Source organism: Pezoporus flaviventris, unplaced genomic scaffold, assembly GCF_033815535.1.
Source record: "Pezoporus flaviventris isolate CSIRO_AGI_PZ_B2104156 unplaced genomic scaffold, CSIRO_AGI_Pfla_v1 ptg000007l, whole genome shotgun sequence".
Classification (NCBI taxonomy): domain Eukaryota; kingdom Metazoa; phylum Chordata; class Aves; order Psittaciformes; family Psittacidae; genus Pezoporus; species Pezoporus flaviventris.
Window position 1 is genome coordinate 47,398,863 of NW_026892555.1, and position 20,626 is coordinate 47,419,488.

The 20,626-nt window shown below is 37.1% G+C and overlaps 1 protein-coding gene across 1 annotated transcript in view; it reads right to left on the minus strand.

Moving 5' to 3' along the window:
- Positions 1-849: 849 nt before the first annotated feature.
- The window catches only part of TTC39C (tetratricopeptide repeat domain 39C), a 35,119-nt gene continuing 15,342 nt past the window's right edge, over positions 850-20,626 (minus strand). Inside the window, exons 5-14 of the mRNA XM_061448641.1 lie at positions 18,098-18,452; positions 16,591-16,759; positions 9,390-9,483; positions 8,530-8,637; positions 7,914-8,023; positions 7,128-7,251; positions 4,624-4,721; positions 3,806-3,910; positions 2,017-2,055; positions 850-1,362 (exon numbers count right to left, since the gene is read on the minus strand). Coding sequence (XP_061304625.1) covers positions 1,273-1,362; positions 2,017-2,055; positions 3,806-3,910; positions 4,624-4,721; positions 7,128-7,251; positions 7,914-8,023; positions 8,530-8,637; positions 9,390-9,483; positions 16,591-16,759; positions 18,098-18,452 — 1,292 coding nt within the window. The 3' untranslated portion in view covers positions 850-1,272. The remainder of the gene's footprint in view (positions 1,363-2,016; positions 2,056-3,805; positions 3,911-4,623; positions 4,722-7,127; positions 7,252-7,913; positions 8,024-8,529; positions 8,638-9,389; positions 9,484-16,590; positions 16,760-18,097; positions 18,453-20,626) is intronic.

Below are 20,626 nucleotides of genomic sequence, written 5' to 3' on the forward strand. Positions count from 1 at the left end.
CAGCCTTCCAGTATCTGAAGGGGGCCTATAAGGATGTTGGGACGGGACTTTTCATCAGGGACTGCAGTGACAGGACAAGGGGGAATGGGTTTAAACTTAAACAGGGGAAGTTCAGGTTAGATATAAGGAAGAAGTTCTTTACTGTAAGGGTGGTGAGGCACTGGAATGGGTTGCTCAGGAAGCAGTAGATGCTCCACTCCTGGCAGTGTTTAAGGCCAGGTTAGACAGAGTCTTGGGTGACATGGTTTAGTGTGAGGTGTCCCTGCCATGGCAGGGGGGCTGGACCTAGATGATCTTAAGGTCCTTTCCAATCCTAACTATTCTATGATTCTATGATATTGTAGTATTGGTGTAACTATCAAAGTAGATTTTGGGGTTTGTGTTTTGTTTGGGGGTTTTTGTACCTTTAAGAAGTCACTGCTATAAAGATTCAGTAGCTTGAATGAAAAACATCTAAAACTACTGTATCTGTCCCATATATTTTAATGCAATATTCAGAATATTAAAAGCAGAAATAAGAACTGCCCATACCATAATTGCATGTCAAACAAAGTAAGTATTTGGCTGGAATGTACCAGAAGCAGAGATCCTAAATATTGGCATCATTTATATCACAATTATGAGCTGGACTGGGAGGAAGGAATGAAGAATGGAAGGGGTTGTGAAGTTTAAAATTCACAGATTAGTCCCCATTAGTCCCCATGGGGCATTAGTGCCCCACGAATGGCATTTAGTGGCATAAGCACTAAAATTTAGTAAGACCTGCTTTTTGTGGCTGAACAGTTTTTGTCCTTTTTTGTACTGACTAACACTTGAGGAAAAAAATAAAGTGTTCTGACCATTTCCAACTTCAACATTTATACCAGTTATTTTTATTGCATTAATCTAATGAAATCAGAAGTGCTCCCCTTTCATTTTTGATCTAGATCTATTTTAAAAGGTAAAAATCACACCTGCCAATATTGTTGAAATAAATCATGTGTGCTTATTTAGGCTAACCCACAATGTCACAAGCAATTGCGTTCAGCTTGGTTTAAACAAAATAAAACCTGAAGAGTTAAAAACACAAGGTCACTTAACCTTCTTCCTGGTTGATTTACTTTTAGTTAAAATTGTCATGTTTTACCAAGCCATACCAACCCTGACCGTACTAGGAAGTGTCTCTGGCACAAGTGGTTTTCAGAAGAAAAGCTGGTCTTCCCAACAGCTTTTTCTTCTGCTTCATCTTAAAGTGCAGAAACTGTGGGAAAGGATAACAAGATTTCCTGTCCGTCACTGCGGAACTACTTCCCTTAGAGAGGCTAAAGCTGCGTGTATGCGGACGTGCAATCTGTTCTCAAAGTCATAGCCAGTAAATTCCTCCTGGGGGATGAAAAAAAAGCAAAGCATGTAACTATTCATCTCCTTCACTGTCAGACATGAAGATAATTTTACTACTAATGCTTAAGAAGTCATGTTATAAGAGACTGAAGAAAAGAGGTGAACTGGAGATGGCATGTTACCATTACCAAAAGCAACAGAATTATTACAGAAATTCCAAGTTGGTGAAGAGACCAGAAAGCTTCCATTTCCAACATGCTGTTTGGATCCCATGTACTTGAACAGCACCTGAAAAGTTCTGCAAATCCAAAAGCTCTACAAAATCCCAACATGCCCAAGGCAGGAACCAGTTGGAAGAGACAAGGAGTGGAGAGTTGTCATTTTCAAACTTTTTGCAGCCAAATCTGAGTTGAAATACTTGGCAAGGTTCTAACACGCCAGGAGAGGTCACTAATGAGGGCTCTCCTGGAGCACCCTCATGTGCTATGACTGACCTAGACATACGTACCTACAGAACATACATAAATGTATATTTTATACATTAACGTATATCTACATGATAGTGTTGTGCTGTAGATGATAGGTAATGGACACCAACACTCAACATCCACACACCCTGCCCCAAACTCCCCAAAACACAATCTCCCAAATACACTCATCTCGGAAAGATACATTTGAAAGTGTCTTAGTTTTTACCTTGGCTTGGAGAAGTAAGGTTTTCCCTCTTGGCACAGTCTACAAAAAGACAAACATTCCATTAGAAATGCATTGCAAATGTTACGGAATAGCTTAAGCATAAGGCCTGGTCAGTCTGGAATATTATCTCTATCTTGAAAACAAGGTATCGAGCAAACAAAACGCTCTCAATCCTCTAATTCAGAAACTAGAAATACTAATGAAGCACCCAAGAAATGCAGTATTACATGGTTTTAGTCTTCTACAGAAAATAAGAAGATCAAAGCTTCAAATGCAAGTTACTGCTGGCAATGGTGAGCCAGTAGTACAGATAAATGACTAACTACAGATAAATGACTAACTGATCAATAAGTAGTTTTTTTTTGTTTCTTAACCAAATTTAAAGCCATTTCTTTAAAAAAGAAGGATTGTGAGCATTAAAGTGCTTTAGAAACCTCAATTTCAAGCTCTCATGGAAAAACAAATGTATTTTCAGATTAATATTTACTGCTGGAAAGCTCATGTTTTATTTCTTCTCATATAATAACTTTTTATTCTAAGCCTTACAAATAAATAATCAGCTGCCTAATATGGGTCAAAAAAATAGCTTCTTATTCAAATATATCCAAGTATAAACATTTATTTAGACACTGAATTTAACCAATATAACACATTTACAAGAAAAAAAAATAAAATCTGTAAACTCCTTGACATAACCATATTAAAATCTTAAAGAACTTGATTAGAATTAAGTTTAAAATAACAGAGATGTTTCATTTACCACATTATCTGAATCCTGTAACTACAGTAATTTTAACATGAAGTAAATTTAACAGAATACTTTTTATACTAAAATGCATGTTCGTATCAATACATGTTGTTCAGGTGTTTAATCTGCTCAGCCTCTCAGGTAAATGTGATTTATAAAATCCTATTCCCTTCTGTTTCTTAGCCATTGCAGACCTCTCACATTACACCTCAGCTAGTAAATGGAATTTTCTATAAACAGCATCCACTCACCACTGATTCCAGCTCTTCATTTTCCCCACCCCATCCCACTTTATTCAAGTCAAGCATCATTTACTTCCTCATTAGCGCCACAAGAGGGAGTTTCCTGCATGCACTTCACACACTAAGCTCTACCATAGCTCCTAGGTTACAGCTAAAACAGAAGCTTCCTCAGTCCTCGACATCCAACACGAACCACATTACCATGTTCGCTTACTGCGTGCAGTACTGCATGTAAAGCAGGGTGGAAGGAAAGGTGGCTCCTACATTCTCAAAGTCTTCAGATAACCCACCACACAGTTTTGAGACACTTAATGAAATTTAAATATGAACATTGGAAAAGCAGGCAGCAGGAACATTACTGGACTGAGAGCTTCCCCACCCAGGCTTCAAGGCCCAGTTCTAAGTTGTAGGGCAGCAGGGTTTTCAAAACGGAAAAATATTTTTAAAAGTGTTTTCTAGCTTTATCCTCTGTCATGATAATGATTTCTGTTGAAAGACTTTCCTTTTCTTCAGCTCAGATGATTAAATCTTGCAAGATTAATAACAACTGAAACCACAATCTTAACACGAGACACTATGAGCTCAGCTACTTCATACACTACATAAAGTGATGGGTGGGTTCAGGTCATTACCCTGTAACTGCTTCCCCTAACTTAAAACCCGATTCAGTTTCTTTATGGTAGCTATAAAACAAATTCGTAAAACTTAATATACATTATCATCTATAAACTTTAACAGTTTGTATAGTGGTATGTTGATTCCCCAACTTCATTTTAAGAATTTAAAAATAGGTTATTACCTCTGGATTGTCTAACAGAAGACAACCAAGTTCATAGCAAGCATATGGCTGGACATATAAGTTGTTTTGACGGCACAGTTCATCTTTAGCAGCTCGCTGAAAGAACTATAAAAATTAAGGAAAAAAAAAACCCAAAAGATTGCAGTAATACATTAAAATTGACTGTTTGATACTTAAAAAAAAACCCAAAACATACAGAAGTACCATTCATTCAACTTTAAGTACTAGATATCAGCCCAAGGTTAAAATGAGAACACATTAAAAATTTCCAATGACAGAGATTCTTTAAGCAAGCACCCAGAGATTTTTACCAATGCTACTGTATCAAGGCAGTAAAATCCAAACAAACAATTCTAAGTAATATATTGACTGTTTCAAGACTATTTCAGCTTCATACTGAAAAAGACTGGCTCTAACAAGGATCCTTAACAAGTACCTGGATTACTTGAAATATACTTGAAAGAAGCAGGAAAAAAATGGGAGGGAGGTGGGGGAAGATTTTTGAGCCAGCATCAGCTCCCTTGTTGCTTCTGTGAATTGCATTTTATTATGGGGAGAGGAAAAAAAAAGTCTGAATTTTCTTTATTGAATAAACTAAATTCAGCAGAGCAAGGCTTTTTCCTTTGTTCTTTCCAGCTTCCCCTTAACTCTTGCTCCTAACAAGCCACTTTAGCTGCCAGGTTCAGTTGGAATTCACAAAACAGAATGATCAATAGCACTGCAAACTAATGGCTTGCCTAACACACTTACTCAATGATATTCAACAGAATAGCTCATAAAATAGGATTAATGGTGGAAATTAGCATTTAACAACTTACCTGAACAGCATCTTCAGAATTTCCTAAGCATTTATGTATGGCACCAAGAAGCAAATTCCTCAAACCAACAGCCGATGTATCATCAACATCCTGACAAGCTTAATGAAAATATTCCAGTAAACAAACAAGATGGACTGAAATCCTTCCTTAGACAAGAATTGTGGTCTACAGTGACTTTTAGTCTGATGATTAAAATTAACCAGAAAAAGGAGATGCCAGTAAACTTAATATAAATCAAAGTCATTTGGTTCATTTTAAATAAAACCAATTTTCTATGAACCACATCAAGCAATCTGTCACTCGTGAGTATAATTCTTAACTGGAATGAATGGGCTGATGTCAAATGCAGTTGGTGTTCTTCTCACAAGAAGAGAATACATTTCTGTACCGGTCTTTGAAATACACACTAAAAGGAAAAGATAAAATACAACTACCTCTTTCTAGGGTTATGGGAAACAGGTTTGTCTCAGATATTGGAGGGAAAACACACAGTCCAAGTTACAAGGAGCACAGGGCAAGAAGTTCAGACAAAGCTGATTTGTTCTGAACTGAAGCCAAGTGACAGATGCATAAAAACCTGTACTGGACTTAAAACCCCAGACTAGGATAGTTTGGCATCACAATTCTCAATGCGGATGAAAGCATAAGGCTTATCCGTCACAATTTAGCTAGTCCACAATCTAGGGACAGATTGTGCCTCAGCTCAGGAGTAGTGCTCCATTTCCAGAAGAACAGAATCATGATGTACATAACGGTCTCTAGATGAATTTGGCTCCATCTTGATCAAGCTTATTAGCACCAGCTTTGTTAAACCAAGGCTAGTCCCATGAGGAGGCATTTGCACTTATCTGCACTGTCACCTCCCAGAAAGTACTGGGAGACCTGCAGGGCTCTTCATCCATCAGAAGCGGCTGAACTGTTGTGCCTGGAGCAGTGGAACTCCTTTAACTTCACATTTAGCTTTATCTCAAACCCTGCCAGATCTTAACTACCTGTGCATTCACAACACAGTTAATCCACAACCCAAATAAACTAGCTATGAACAACTAAGAGTTGGCTGCATGAGGTACTTGGACATGACACAATACATAACACTGTCAACTCTTGGCTTGTCTTGCAAGTCTCAAGTTACTTAGCATTTTATTTACACAGATATATGTGGATACAAATTAATTCCTTTAAGTCAACTTTTAGCTCTGAGGAAAAGCCTGGAAACTACCCCCTGCACATTACACTCCCATTGTTCAAGAGAAGAGGAAGCAAAATAAAATCCCCTATCATCTCATCATTATTAAGATACACATGTGGCACAGCAATAATGCTCTCATTGCGCAGAAAATCTTCAGCCCAGGATCACTGATGCAGACACATTTGTCAGTGCCATACAAGAAGGGTATCTGAATTGTAATCTGTACTGCTATTTCACATTGAAAGGTGAACCAGTAGCTAGAAGCTTATACAAGGAGGACCTGCACTGCTTCTGAGTGTGTGGGAGAGTACATCCTCTTTACAACGTCTAAAGCTGATTGTTCTGAAGGCAAATGACACACAGAAAAAATTAAATTCATTTTTACCTTACTAAATCTAATTTTAAAGCCTTCACCATTATCTTTGGGATTTTAAAACTAGGGATCTGAGCAGAACCCTTTCCCATCCAATTTAAATGGAGAAATTATCTTAAATTAAAACTGGACCAAAACCTCACTACTAGGCCTGACTCTCAACTTAAAGACTGGTAGTTTTGTAGCTTAACATGAAATCCCCAAAATTTCATTACAGAAAAAAAAACACAAACCAACAAAGAAGAACCTTGGTGGGAGAGGTTTTTGTTTTATTTTCCCAGTGAGCAGATAACAACCTGAAACTCAGGTTTCGGAATGTTTACAGAATGTAAACATGAAATATAAATCAGACTGACTGCAGGATGGAGGGTAGAGTATGGAAAACTTCACGATCCATACAGCTATCATAAGCTTCATGTGACAGACATCCAAAGACATCTGGAGACTAAGAAAAAGCCAACCACAAAATGCTCCTTTCAGCACTAAGATGGTCCCAGCAGCCAAGATAAACAGAACCCTTATGTCATAGACGACCTCACAAGATACGTATTTCCTCTTAGAAGAAAACTGACATGCAGAAATGAATTGGCAGGAATTTTATTTTTCAGCTAGGTTTAAATAAGTTAAATTTTGCTTAATGACTTTGAACAATAACTATGATGCTACTGTTTCATTTTAAACAATGGGCAAATGCAATTGATTAAAAAACAACTACATGCAGCAGGCAGTAAAACTTCTCCCAAAACTTATAAAAATGGTAAAAATGAAGTATTAGCTCAATCTTAAAATGAGTTATCTTTTGTTACTCAAACTGTTTTGCTATGACATATGCAGAGAAGTTCCAGTTTTCATGCTACAACAATCAGCTATTCCACACAACAGAAGAAAATGATACATCTCAGCAAAAAATGTAAATAGAGAAATCAAGAATCCATATTATACCTTGGCTCATGTGCTGTAGGTTCGAGAGGGAACAGTTTGGAAGGGCTTTCCACAAGTACAATACTTCAATAGATGCCAGGACACATAGTTCTTTGGTTGGCATTTGCTTTCTAAATCTATCTGCCTGTAAAGTGGGGAGAAAGAGGGAAGAGAGATCTGTCATCTGTCCTTTTATAGGGAACATAATATTCACAAACAATATATCATAAACAGTAATTCTGTTCCATCAAAGCATCCAACAATTTTATGAAAATAAAGTCAGCAGCAACTTAAAGACTTTAGGACTGAAAAGCAAAATCTTTCAATTAATTTAAGGGCTTACATACTGATCAAAATTAAAGCCTCCTTGTACGCAGCCTGATTTGTTTTACTGTATTTTACAGTCCCAAGTACACACACTGACTGGATGCTGAAAGAGTAAGATCTGCAAGATCATCAGTTGGGAGGTATTTGCTAGACAATTCCTAGCTTTCAAAAAGAACTGAGGCTTTCACAAACAAGACAAGATAAAAACGACTAAGAAAGGAAAAGACAGAAGGAAATTTCCAAAGCAACTACAGCATTATGTATTTTTATCTTTAATAATTACTTTAGTTCAAAGCAAATTGCTAATTCCCATTTCCTTTGCTAGGTCCTTAAAATACATGATAGTATTATTTTTGCACAGATGCAACAGAGCAAAAAAACAAATACATCCTTCAAAAATAAATACTGGTAGAGAATCCAGTAAAATTATGAAGTGTAATTACTGTACTGAAATAAGTCAGCCTACGCTAAAAACCAAACCTTTTTCACTGAAAATTGTTCAATCTGGTTGTTTTTCCTTTTGAAGAGCTTCTGAACTTCCTTGAACACATTCTGAGCACCACTGACATCACCAGTAGCTCCTTGACATACTAAAGAACACAAACAAAAAAGGCGTTAACACTACTGGGATATGCAACAGGAAATAAAGATTAGATATTATACAGCCACAGGAAAACAGACACTCACTTCCAAAAAGGATCCAGACCTGAGATTTGACAAACATGCTAATCCAACTCTCCCAAGTACCCCCTGTGATCATTAACAAGTCAGCACTTTTTTGTATCCATTAAAAGAACTAACACTCCCCAATCTCTAAGGATTTATTTATTAAATCTTTGTAATACAGTTATATGACCTGTAACTACACTGACAATCATAGCTGCTGTCAACACTGGGGGGGAAATGTATGCACATGCATGTACATGCAAGTGTACATTTCTAAAACCCCAAAATTAAGTAAGTCTGGCATAAAGGTTCATAAGCAGCAAGCAGTGTGGAAGACACTATGTGCACTAGTAAATACCCCAAAACAAAAGTGCCAAAACCTTATCACATCACTGATTTATCATTTATCCAACACATTGATCATACTTACCTGCTGTTAAATAAGCATAGTAGCACTGGGACCACCTGGATTCATTTTTAAGCCTTTCAAAGGATTCAAATGCATCTTTGAAATTCATCTCTATCATGCTGCACCAACCTAAAAGCAAAATTAATTTAACTTCAGAGAAAACACAGTAATTGGAATTTGGTGTCAGTGTTACTGCAACATACCGCCTGCTCCAAGAGCTGGAGCTATTTCAACATTTATAACAGTAACCAGAAAAGTTAAACCCAAAACAAATCAATGAAACACTCAAAGCCTGGTTTAAATTTACTGGGAAACGTTGAATTATAAGACTGCATGTAAAGCAATGAATCCACTTCAGAGCAACAACAAATCTATACAGACACCAAAAGCGCCTTTTTTTAAAAAATACCACATTTTGTAGGATGCTGAAACTTACAAAGCTACCACTGCTTCCTTGCTCTTCCCCACTGTGACATGATCCCTTAACAAAACACATTTAAAGCTTGAAGCAACATTATCTTCATCACTTTAAAGACTTGTATGCAAATTGAGAACATATTGCTATTGATGAAGAAATACAGGTCCTGCAAGCTGAAGCTTCACTAGCCCGATTTGGTTTTGGCACAGATATTGTGATTCTACAGACAAATCAGGTTAATTAATTTCTCCTTCTAAATAATATTCTGGAGGTGAACAGTTTGCCCTTGATTCTACTTGTTGAATTCTACTTACCTAAACAAGACGGAATCATTACCACAGTCCATCCAAGACAAAAGACAGTACTGTAAAACCTTTTTTAAAATCCTAATAGAGATAATCCAATTTTTTTATTGAAGTTGCTAGCCTAGACTTGAAAGTGAGTGTAAACATATCCAACCTACCTATTTCATATAAGCAGACATGTTGAATCTCCCTTTGGTCTGTTGCAAGTTCCAAAGCAGTATGAAATGAGGTCAAGGCACTATTGATTTGACACTGAAAGTGAAATAAATAAATTATTTAAAAAAAAAAATTCAGATGTCTGAAATTTGTTGGATACTTTGATGTTGATAAAACATACAGGTTACTATTTAAAATAACTATAGTTTAAAATACCAATATTGAAGTGTCTCAGACTACAGACTGATTTGATTAGGGAGTCACAACATCCCATTGAAAGGAAAACCTCCAAATTCATTTCAGACTCCACATTATTTTAAATCAGCTAAAATCCACCACCGAGCTAACAGTTTGGAAAATAGCCAGTATTAATTCAATATACCAGCTCCACACTGCAATTCCTTTGGCAAAATTCCCTTCTCCCAGCTCTCTCGACCTGATCACTGCTGAATGGACATCTGGGCAAATTATGACAAAGTCTTTATTTACAATAATAAATGAGCATCTTAAAGCAGTCCCATAATGAACAGATTTTTCCATGTGTTTTGTATTCATGATAGGAAATATAATACAAAAGCCAACTTATAAGAGGCAAGTGAAGTAAGAATTACGAATACAAAGCAACTCAGTTTCATATTTAAATGAAACTTTAGATAAGAAAGCAATGGTTCTAAATGAGTTCCACCACGTATGGCAGCAAAAATTTAAGACATACAGTATGGTACCTGCACTCTGAAAGTCATATGAGAAGTACAGAACACTACAGAGTATAAAAAGGCTGGGAGAGGGATAGTAGAAAAGTTTAATACTGTAATAATGATCACCAATAATTTACAGATCAAATTTACGATTTCAAGATCATCTCTCAACCTTAAAAATCAGAAATCAGTGGCTGTATTCCTTCTGTTTGCTATTATGTTTTAAATTGTTTTGTGCAGTAAACTTTTGAGTAATTTCATTTCTACACTTATGAGTCATTCCACCTTCAAAAGTCGTATTTTTAGCATTCATTATTTTTCCCAGTCTAGGATGGGACTTCGCTATAATAATCATCATAAAGGGAGTTTTATTACTTTCATACACAGACACACTATTTATCCTACTTTAACAGTGTTCCCATACTTATTCTCACATACAATTATAATAATTTATGTAACAGAAAAATCCTTAAGCCACACTCTGCTGGCTAAGCATGTAAGTGAAAGAAACCCTTGAAAAAGTGAACCTGTCATCATATACAAGCATAACTGAATTCAATAACTCCTGCAAAAATCTGCAGCACCGTTCTCTTAAGACCACACACACACACACACAGAGCTCTAGAGTGATTTTATTAGATTTTGTTATTTGTTTCATCAGGGAAAACTGTTTTAGTTGCTAAGAAACAATTTAACCATAAATCATACAGATTGCATCAAGAGAGCAGAACTGCCAGCAAAGGGATCCACAGCTGTACCAATATAAACATTGTGAAAATGTGTGAATAGTGATTAGACTAAGATACTTGTTGGCATGACGGAAGAACAGACTATACAAAAAGGCAAGTTGTATTTGCCCCCAGAGTAAAGAAGGAGCCTGAGAAATGTACACCTTGTTTACTTTTGTATCAGCAAATTCTCTCCACTACATATTACCCCACTGATGCTACTACGCGCAACATGACTACCTTGAACCTGTTACAACCCCCGTCTTACAGATACAATAAAACAGTTCAGTAAACCTGATTTGAGTGCTTCTGAGGGCGAAAAGAAAAAAAAAAACAAAAATCTAAATATTTAGTCCTCTGTGAAGATATTTTGCCTTCTAAAAAACTTAACAATTTGAAAATGTATTTCACTTATTTGTGGGCATGTTATTCCACACAATGACTAATGGCAATTACATCACTGTCTGCAATGCCATACACCAGCCTGGGGCAGCAGATGAAATACTGACCATCTAATATTATGCAAGTCTGGTTAGCTGAATGTCCAATCTTCTATAACTTATTTCTCTCAAGTGTTTTGACATCTGCTTAAGTTTTCCTTAAGCATCAAGCTCAGTAATTGTTTTGCTCAGTAAGTACATTTCAGAGATATTCCTTAATAATTAAAGTTTCAATCATCTCCAGGGACTGTGACAAGCTGGAGTATGAATTTCCACTGCTAGTGTTTACTCTTAAAATGAATTACCACCAGTTTACTGTTTCAGAGAATAAGCAGAATTATAAAGTCCCAAGAGTCCACAAGTATAACATCATGGCTGACACTTGAAATTTATGTTCTTGAGATTTAAACACACATACATACATCTATACACACACACAAACACACACGTGTAATTCCTTCAACAGGCATCACCTGTGCCTCTCTTGGACATAATACAAAGACAAAACCACAGTTAATCCATAAAACGTACAATATACAGAACTACATAACCATAAAGAGGATTATTAAAGCTAGTGTCGGAACTTTAATCTTACATTTCATGACTTCGAATTAAACTAAGCATCTACGGAGTTTACTGAGCCAATGTGGCTTCCTGAGCCAACACACATTTCCCCATGGAGTTCTGAAATCTCATGGCAATTTCCCTCTCCCAGATCCTCTCTATTGTTTATCAGCACTATGAACTCATACGGCTTTTAAGAAGTCATGCTCAGTTTTGAGGGGAAACCAGCAAACTATACCTAAAATGGGACAATGTGTGTTGGGGGATACCATGGGAATTTCAGTCTGTATTTTCTATTCCCTAACACACATATGCCCCAGACACCCCCTCGCCCTTTTTTCCTTAGACATACCAGAAAATCAAAATAGAGTAAAACTAGGATTCTGTTCTTTATAGCTGAGAACAAACAACTAGAGAGGCCCACACAACTGCTGAAAATAAACTCTGACATTCATTACACAAGCTCTGAAAATTTCTTAACACATCACTTGAGACTTTACAGCAGAAAACGCATCTTAGACTCACTCTTCAATGCTTATTATTACTCTTGCTCTCAGACTACTTTTCTGTGCCACATCTCCCACTCCTAAATAAGAATGATACCACTGATGCTGAGATGCCTACAAAAGGCAACTGAAATACAGGAGTACTTGTCAGCATTACATTTAAGCCTGCAACACCACTGCACATTTTCACCAGCCTGCAAATCAGTGTACGCCCAAATGTACCACTGGTGTTTTGCCCGTCAGCTGAAGTACTTGGTACTTTTCCCTCCAGACTCTTAGCATACACTTACACCAACTGACCTCTATAGACCAAGCCTCAGAACTCAGGGTTTTTGTCCCAGCCCTAAGAGATTTGTTGTTGTTTACACATACACATCTGGAGTCTGTTCCCAATCAAAGAAAAGTAATCTTGCCCAGTTCATGATTTTGCCAAACGCTATTTTTGCTTTATACCCTTATCATTCTCCACATGAAGCTATCAATCTATTTAATTATTTCTGAGCAGAGCAATTTGTATAGTTTAAAAAATTAGATAAAGATTTTTTTTTAATTATGCTGATTGGGGGGGGGGGCGAGAAGAAAGCAAAACTGCAAGCGGAAAAGCAGAAATGGGTAAGAATTCAGAACACCACCTTTTACTCCTGTCACCATATGCCCATCTTTCACTACTGGTCACAATACCATACTTGAATAGTCTAAGTCACAAGTAAATTGGTATTTATTAATATAATATTAGACAATGCAAATTTAGCAAATGGATGGCAATATTTTTATTTTCAGAGTAATACGAAAGGCCCAAGGGTACAGCCAGAAACTCTGAATTTCAGAACAGTGGGTTTCAGCAGCTATTATACTAATTACTTTTTAAGTACCCTTTAGGCACAAGTACAAAATATTATTCTCACTTGGTTTTAATAGCTTAAGCTTACATGAAACATCATTACTAGCTTCAGCGGAAAATATTTCAAAACCAGAAATACTTGAGGCTGGAATACATAGTATACTATCATGTCAAGCACATAAGTATGCCCATAAAAACAGCCCAAGTGTAAAAGTAATGAAAAATACTACTTATAATATGCAGTCTCTTAACTTACTCTTTGAATAAGAGAGAAATGTGATCAGCCTACCAGTGTAACCTTTAACTTTCCAGTGCACTTTCATTTCAGCTTTCCCACATCATCCTCCTCTCCTTACCCTTAACTCATTCATTTCAACAGTCTCCAAACACTTTCAGACTTCATTTCTCAAAAACATGAAGCTGGGAAAAAAGCTGAAAGATAACTTGGTCCAAGTTTATAGTACCTGTAAGGTTACTTCTTAGAAAACCAAAATCTGCTGAGGCTTTTATTGACTAATAATTACACATGCTTTTTGGTGGACAAAGCATTAGAGTCACATGTTTGTCATTTGTCTTTCACAGTACTGTCACTGCAAAATCTTCCTTTCTTCTCAACTTCCTCCCTTGGCGATTTTCTCCATTGTGAGATTTGTGTCTCACTGTCCAGTCTTGCATTACTGCTTTGGCTTTTTCACCAGTTTCCCCGTCTAGAGGTGTCCATGACGGCATTAGGTTCCTTACTGGCTTTTTTTCCTCCACAGAAAAGGAAAAAATGCACACGTACAGATCTATAGGTGTATGCAGACTTGCTAGTGGAAGCTGAATATACATACCATCAGCTGAAATGCAGGATCGAAGGCTGTAAAACAAGACCAAATGGACTGAATGCTAACAGGCTGTAACAGAAAGCCTGTAATGACCGCTACTGATCTGCACTTACAGAACACACAAGCTTTTTCGTGTAACAACATTTAAGCTGCCTTTCATCTGTGCACAATTAAATTTTATCACAGAGCTGTTAAAAGATGATAGATGTGATGTTGAAGACCATAAAACAAGCTTCATCTCAAGGTATACTTTTAAGTGCATGCAGGTTAAAGCACAGACTTCTCAATTTCAGTAAGCCACCTGAAAGCAGCATTTCTGTGCCAGCTGGCAAGTGTTTGAACCCACCTGTGTATAAACAGTTTCAAGGAAGGCCATAAAAGCACTTCCCAGGCTTTGCACAAGCTCTCCTCACCTGTCTTGGAAATTATGTGAACATTGCAACTCAGTGTTTCAGTTTGTAATCTAACAATTTATGTGCACTTCTGGTTCAAAACGTATAAATGTGAGACAGATGTAACCACAAGTCCGTCATGCAGGAATCCAGTGCAGCTCCCTGTGCCATTCCCATCAGACACAAATCTACCTTCACTATTATGTCAACAACATTTGCGCAAATTAAGCTTGTAAATTCCTAGAGTCTACAGAAAAGCCGGAGACATTTAAGAAAACCATTTAGACACAGCAAAACCTGAGTGATACAGGATCACTTAGAACAAAGATATGTGGGGCGGGAAGAAGGGCAAGGGGGAAGAAGCTGCTGAATGGGAAAGTTCTCATGCAAACACACACATGAATAGCAAAGGGACATTTTAATTCCTGTTAGCAACCACTAAGCTTTCTGCTGACTAAGGGCATGGCTACATAGCACAATGCACAGCATTCTGCCTGCCTAAGCTAACTGATCTCATTAACATGGCCAGGCTGTCTCTGGCATAAACTATTTCACTTTGAGATAAACTTTGGTATCTACATCCTGCAACATTTAATTGCACAAACACTATAAGGTAACATGTAAAAAAACCCTCTCATCTGAAACATAACTATGCTCCAGAAAGGGACTGACTATACAAAACTGACAATCATCCCAAACCTATCCTATTTAAACACAAAAACATATACACAGCTTGCTTACAACTTTATGTTTAAATGTTTGCCCTGCTTGCCCTGAAAGTCAGAAGAATCACCTGTATTTTATTCATTACACTAAACATGAAATTGAAGGGAGGGTGAGGAGTTGTAAATACCAAGTCATACTCTGATAATCAACATATTTATATTTGTAACTTCCCTTGCATTCATTGTGTAGCCAGTCCTAACATATTTGACTTTTACCTCTAGAACGTAATAATCATATAATTGAACAAAGACCACTAATGTCTTTCCACTCAGAAAACAGCCATACTTCTAAAGACTGACAGCTTGCCCACGACAGTGTAATTCCCCCCCCCAAAAAATCAACATCCAAATCCCATGCAAGAATGAAGCCTGCCCCTCTGTTCTGTTATTGTTGTTACCTCTCTCAAAATAATAAGCTGTATTTGAGAGTTAACTGCAAACCCTAGCAAAGAATCATAGAATAGTTAGGGTTGGAAAGGACCTTAAGATCATCAAGTTCCAACCCCCTTGCCACGGGCAGGGACACCTCACGCTAAACCATGTCCAACCTGGCCTTGAACACCGCCAGGGACGGAGCATTCACAACCTCCTTGGGCAACACATTCCAGTGCCTCACCACCCTTACAGTAAAAAACTTCCTCCTTATATACAATCTAAACTTCCCCTGTTTAAGTTTTAACCCGTTGACCACTGACATTAAGAACTGGATTAGCTCTTGTAATTACGACATTGAGATGAAGGGTCTGAATATTCTGGGTTTGGGCTCTTGTATTGGCTTTTCTTGTTAGTCTGACTGCACTAGAAATACCCTCGTTTGATACAAGCAGCAGCTGAGAGTTGCCTGCTTTAAAGTACTCACCACCATCTTCTATTATCACGATTCTTAAAGAATAACTCAGCCAAAACCCATGATTGCAACTGCAGTGTTTGAATAACACTCTGCAACAGTATTCACAAACACATTTTCCTGCTTGGCTCAGAGCTAAACCTTCGCAACAGAAAACATCCTGGGTTGACCTCTTAAAAGCAAAACCAGTTATCTGAGGGCAATTACTGCAGAGAATTATCTGTATATGAACAACGCATAAGAATGAAAAGGGGAAGAGAAACGCTGTGTACTCAGCAGATACATACTCAGATTTTAGCTTGACAAGCAAAACTGAAAGAGCTATTTATACCACAAGAAACTCATGAGTGACCAAAAGCACTTCCTTTTACCCTCCTTTATGCTTTCCAAATGTATCAAGCCACTGAAAAAGAATGTGAAAGTGCCATTAATTCAGACAAAAGTAGAGGAAGAGCAGGTTTGGCATGTGAAATTGAAACTGGGAAAGAGTTACTCCTTTCTTCTTATCTTTCCATGCTATCTGTTTCTTCGGTCACAATTTGCTGAAGCTTGCACAGGTCATTTACATAAGAAAAACACAAAATAATGAAGGGTGGGGAACAGAAATTGGTCAAAAGGAAGACAACATGCAGTACCTCTAATCGCTGTATCCTTCCTTTGAAGAACATGAACAGAGAAGAATTTGGATAAGCAGATTCTTTTTTTGCAAGAATTTCTTTTGCCTCTTTCAATCCTGCCTTGTTATCGCTGCCATCAAGGGCAAAAAAGGGACGAACAACTGTATGGTACCACAACAGAGCTAATCTAAAAGAAACATAAGGGTAAAAAGGATTACAGCTCTTAAACAGAAATCTAAGGGTAACATTCTACACAGTAGAACATTCTACAACTTAAATTTTCACATGATCCTGAAAGAAAGATAGATATGAATCTTTTCCTATACAACCTGGCTTTAGAACAAACACAATACTATTGCCATGTATCAATGTTCTTCTAAACTGCACCTGAACATACAATGCAGTGCACATTATTCAGAGGTAAAGTAACAAGCTCATACCATCAAAGCAGTTGAGCATTTAGAACTCTAGATTCTAAAAAAGAAAACCCCACAGGAAAACTTCAAAGATGAGTTGTTAATTACAGGGGAAAAAAAAAACCAACCAAAACAACAAAACCCAAACTAGACAAAACCAACAAAGCTAAACATACACCAGCAGACACACTTGAAATCAACGTCAAAAAGAAATACATCCATTGTTCAGAAGAGCAGACATCTACATGACCTACATTGCTCCTGGAAACAAGGGCAGAGCACAAAGAATTCCAAGACCATCGGAAGGAGGAAACACTCTGAAAAATACGATTTTCCTTTCCCAAAAAGGAGAAAGAACAAATCAACAGGAGCATTTAATTCTAAGCTTTCTTAATTAGAAATCCAACCCTTCTCAAAGAAGAGACATGAGTTCTGCTGTCAATGTTTCAAAAGTGACACCTGATGGTACCTGCAGTAGGTCCCGTAATAAAAGCATTAATTTAGAGATAATGGAATAATAAACCTATTTATGAGGGTAGTTTAAATTAGGTCTGGCTAACCCTTCACGTTGGAAAAAGCTGAATGCAGTATGAATGCATAGGAAAAAGAAGAGTACACAAAAGAATACTCCTCTAAAAATACTGTAAGGGAACATCCCATTTTATCCAGATGCTAAAATTAAAAATAAACTGGAAAATATCTTTGGCTAATAGTAAGGATAAACAGCTAAGTGAGCTCACTGACTCATACAAAATAGTATACTCTCCACAGCGGAGAATATAACTTGGGTAAATTTACTCAGCCTTCAGGAAGTGCTTTCATTTACTCTGCTGGCATGTAAATTACTAGACGTTAGGTCTGAAGGTACTGAAGAACACAGCAAAACACTAACAAACCCCAAATATACGTAAATAACTAACAGCAGAGAGATCTTACACACTAGGAAGTGACAAATTTATTAAACCATGGCATGTTAAACAACAAACAAGTTTATTTTACCTGCTGTTGTTTCCTTTAAAGCAACATGACTTTTTGCTTTTGACTTTTTTTCCAGTTACTTACTTCTAGTACTAAGTTATCTACCAAAGCATTTCAATATAGCTACTCACGTAGCTAAAGGGGCCTTCATGTCCTTACTTTCACTTGCATACATCAGTGAAGAAAGCCCCTGTAGGCGGTCTCCAGGAAAACCCAGCAGGTTGATGATTTTGAGCAGGTTTGGGGGCACCATGGATATGCAAAGATGAAAAAGTCCATATCCAAAGCTAACAGCACCTTTCAGTCTGTTTAGCGAATCCTCCGTTACACCTTCTGCAGCAATATGATTATCATTTGCAGCATCAGAAGTCAAGGATTCCCGAGTTGTTTTCTTCTGATATATTTCCTGAAGTGTATTAATGTCCGTATAGCACTTATTGTAAATTTTCCAGGCTTTTCGGAGTATCCACCCACCTTTTATGTATGCTGAAAAAAAAAAATTAAAAAAAAATCAAATCAAGGAAAAACTACTTTAAGGACGTATTTAAAAAGTAGAACATGGTAGATAGCAAATGCTATTTCACAAATCCTAAGATGTTCTATTTGCATTGACTTATTGTGTAACGGATTCTACCACAGCCACTGGCCTCTCGAAGAGCTCTTTCATAGTGGGCACTACAAACTCAAGTGCTTTTCAACCAGAGACTTAAAACCAGCCTGCAATACAAACAGACTTCCCCTCAGCTATGAAGCAATACAACTGTCAGAAAGAAATAGAGAAATCAAAGAATTTCATGCTTGATTCTGCTTCACTATAGTGGTGATGAAATGGCTGCTTGGCAAACAGAGAAGCAAAACTCAGGGAAGAGATTACACCTCTTAAATCCAAAAGATGTTAACAAGACAGTTGATGGGAAAATACCAAGAAACCCCCTTCCTTCAGACTACATAGTAAGATTTTCAACACCGCTTTCGTACTCCTCATATGAACACAGTGCCTTGTAATTAAAAAAAAAAAATAGAAAAAAAATGCATAAATTTTACGGTTTAAAAAAATTTTTCAGTTACCTAATTTTCTCAGTTTCAAATGCAAGCTGGGTACCTAAATTTCAAAAGAATCTGGTCTTGAGCATTCCTCAGTTGAGAATGAGAAAATTTTCAGTCTCATTACCCTCTATACAGGAGGGTAAAGAAAGGCATGACACCAAAAGATGAAGATGTCCAGTTTGCCTATTTACACAGCATTCATCCTGGTTATAGCACATCCTTGGATAACGACAAGTGCTAAAGAGATAGCAAACAGAGAATATACTTGTACACATTAACTGTTTTTTAAAAGCAAACACCAGCATTTTGTCTGTGATAGAGCACTGAGAGTTTGCAATTGTAGTGATAAAGGAGTTAACTAAAAATCAGAGAAAATGAAAGCATGGGTATAGCAGCAGCATTCTAAACAGATTACCAGATTTACAGGGATCAGTGTTATAAGTGATGCCAGAATTAGATCATAACAGGTGGGGTGTTTCAATGAAAAGGAGAACTCTATTAATACCAAACCACTCTTTTTAAGCCTTTGACAAAATCCTTCCAATTAAAAACCAAAACCATTTCTAGAGAAAGCACCATCACAGACCAGACTACCTAGTTTTTGATTCTTCTTATATGAAGAGGGAGTGAAGCTAGTTTGACATTCTTAGGAAACTGCACTGAGAAAAACTGCAAAATCTGCTTCTAAGTTGTGACAGGAGGGTTCTGTCAACATGAACCTAAAGTATTAAAAAAAAAAAAAATCCTCTGTCTTGAGTTCCATATTAAAGTGTTATAATAAAAAATGCAAACCCCTGTCACGAGTCAGCTGCATCAGAAGACTAACGTTACTTCAGTTTTAAGGAATTAGGTCACTTTCTGGCTGCACAGAATACTTTGAAAGTGATGTGGTTTACCACAAAATGGATGTTCATACAACTATGCGTAGCAATGCAGCAGACAAATGAGGGAAAGCCCCACATTCTATTTATCCTACAGATAGTGTTTCTGCTAATAGCTAATTACTGTGCTTAGATGCATGCATCAAATGTAAAGGGTAGGATGTGAAAAAAAAAAAAAAGTAGTTTTAAGCTTTGCTTCTGTAATTGTGCTGCCATTAGCAGTTCACTAACACAGCATAAACCCAATAGATTTGATATACTAAAATAAAACAATCTAACAAATTAATGTATTTCTGACTTTTTAAACCTAAAAATTAAAACAAGCCCAACCAGTGAGCTGATTTCCCACCATGATGGGAACGTGGAAAGGCCCATCACAGCAGTGGTAAGTATCAAGAAAAGGTAGTTCAATATTGCTGTGGGAAGCTAATGCAAGTTGCTGTGTTACTAATTTTATGATGAAACTATCTGTAATACATCCATGAGGGTGGAAATGAAAATCTAAAATGTGTTAGGCACATGAGAAAGCAGCCTGCATGTCATCATATGCTTCTTGTCAAACTGTTCCAGGAAGAAAAACAAAAAACATTTCATCCATCCACTGATCGGAAATATTTGTCTGTCTCTGTATTTTGATTTTTTTTGGGTTTTGGGGGTTTGTTTTTTTGGGTGAGGGGGGGTGGTTTTTTTTTTGGTGGGTTTTTTGTTTAGTTAGTTGTTTTTTTTTGAAAA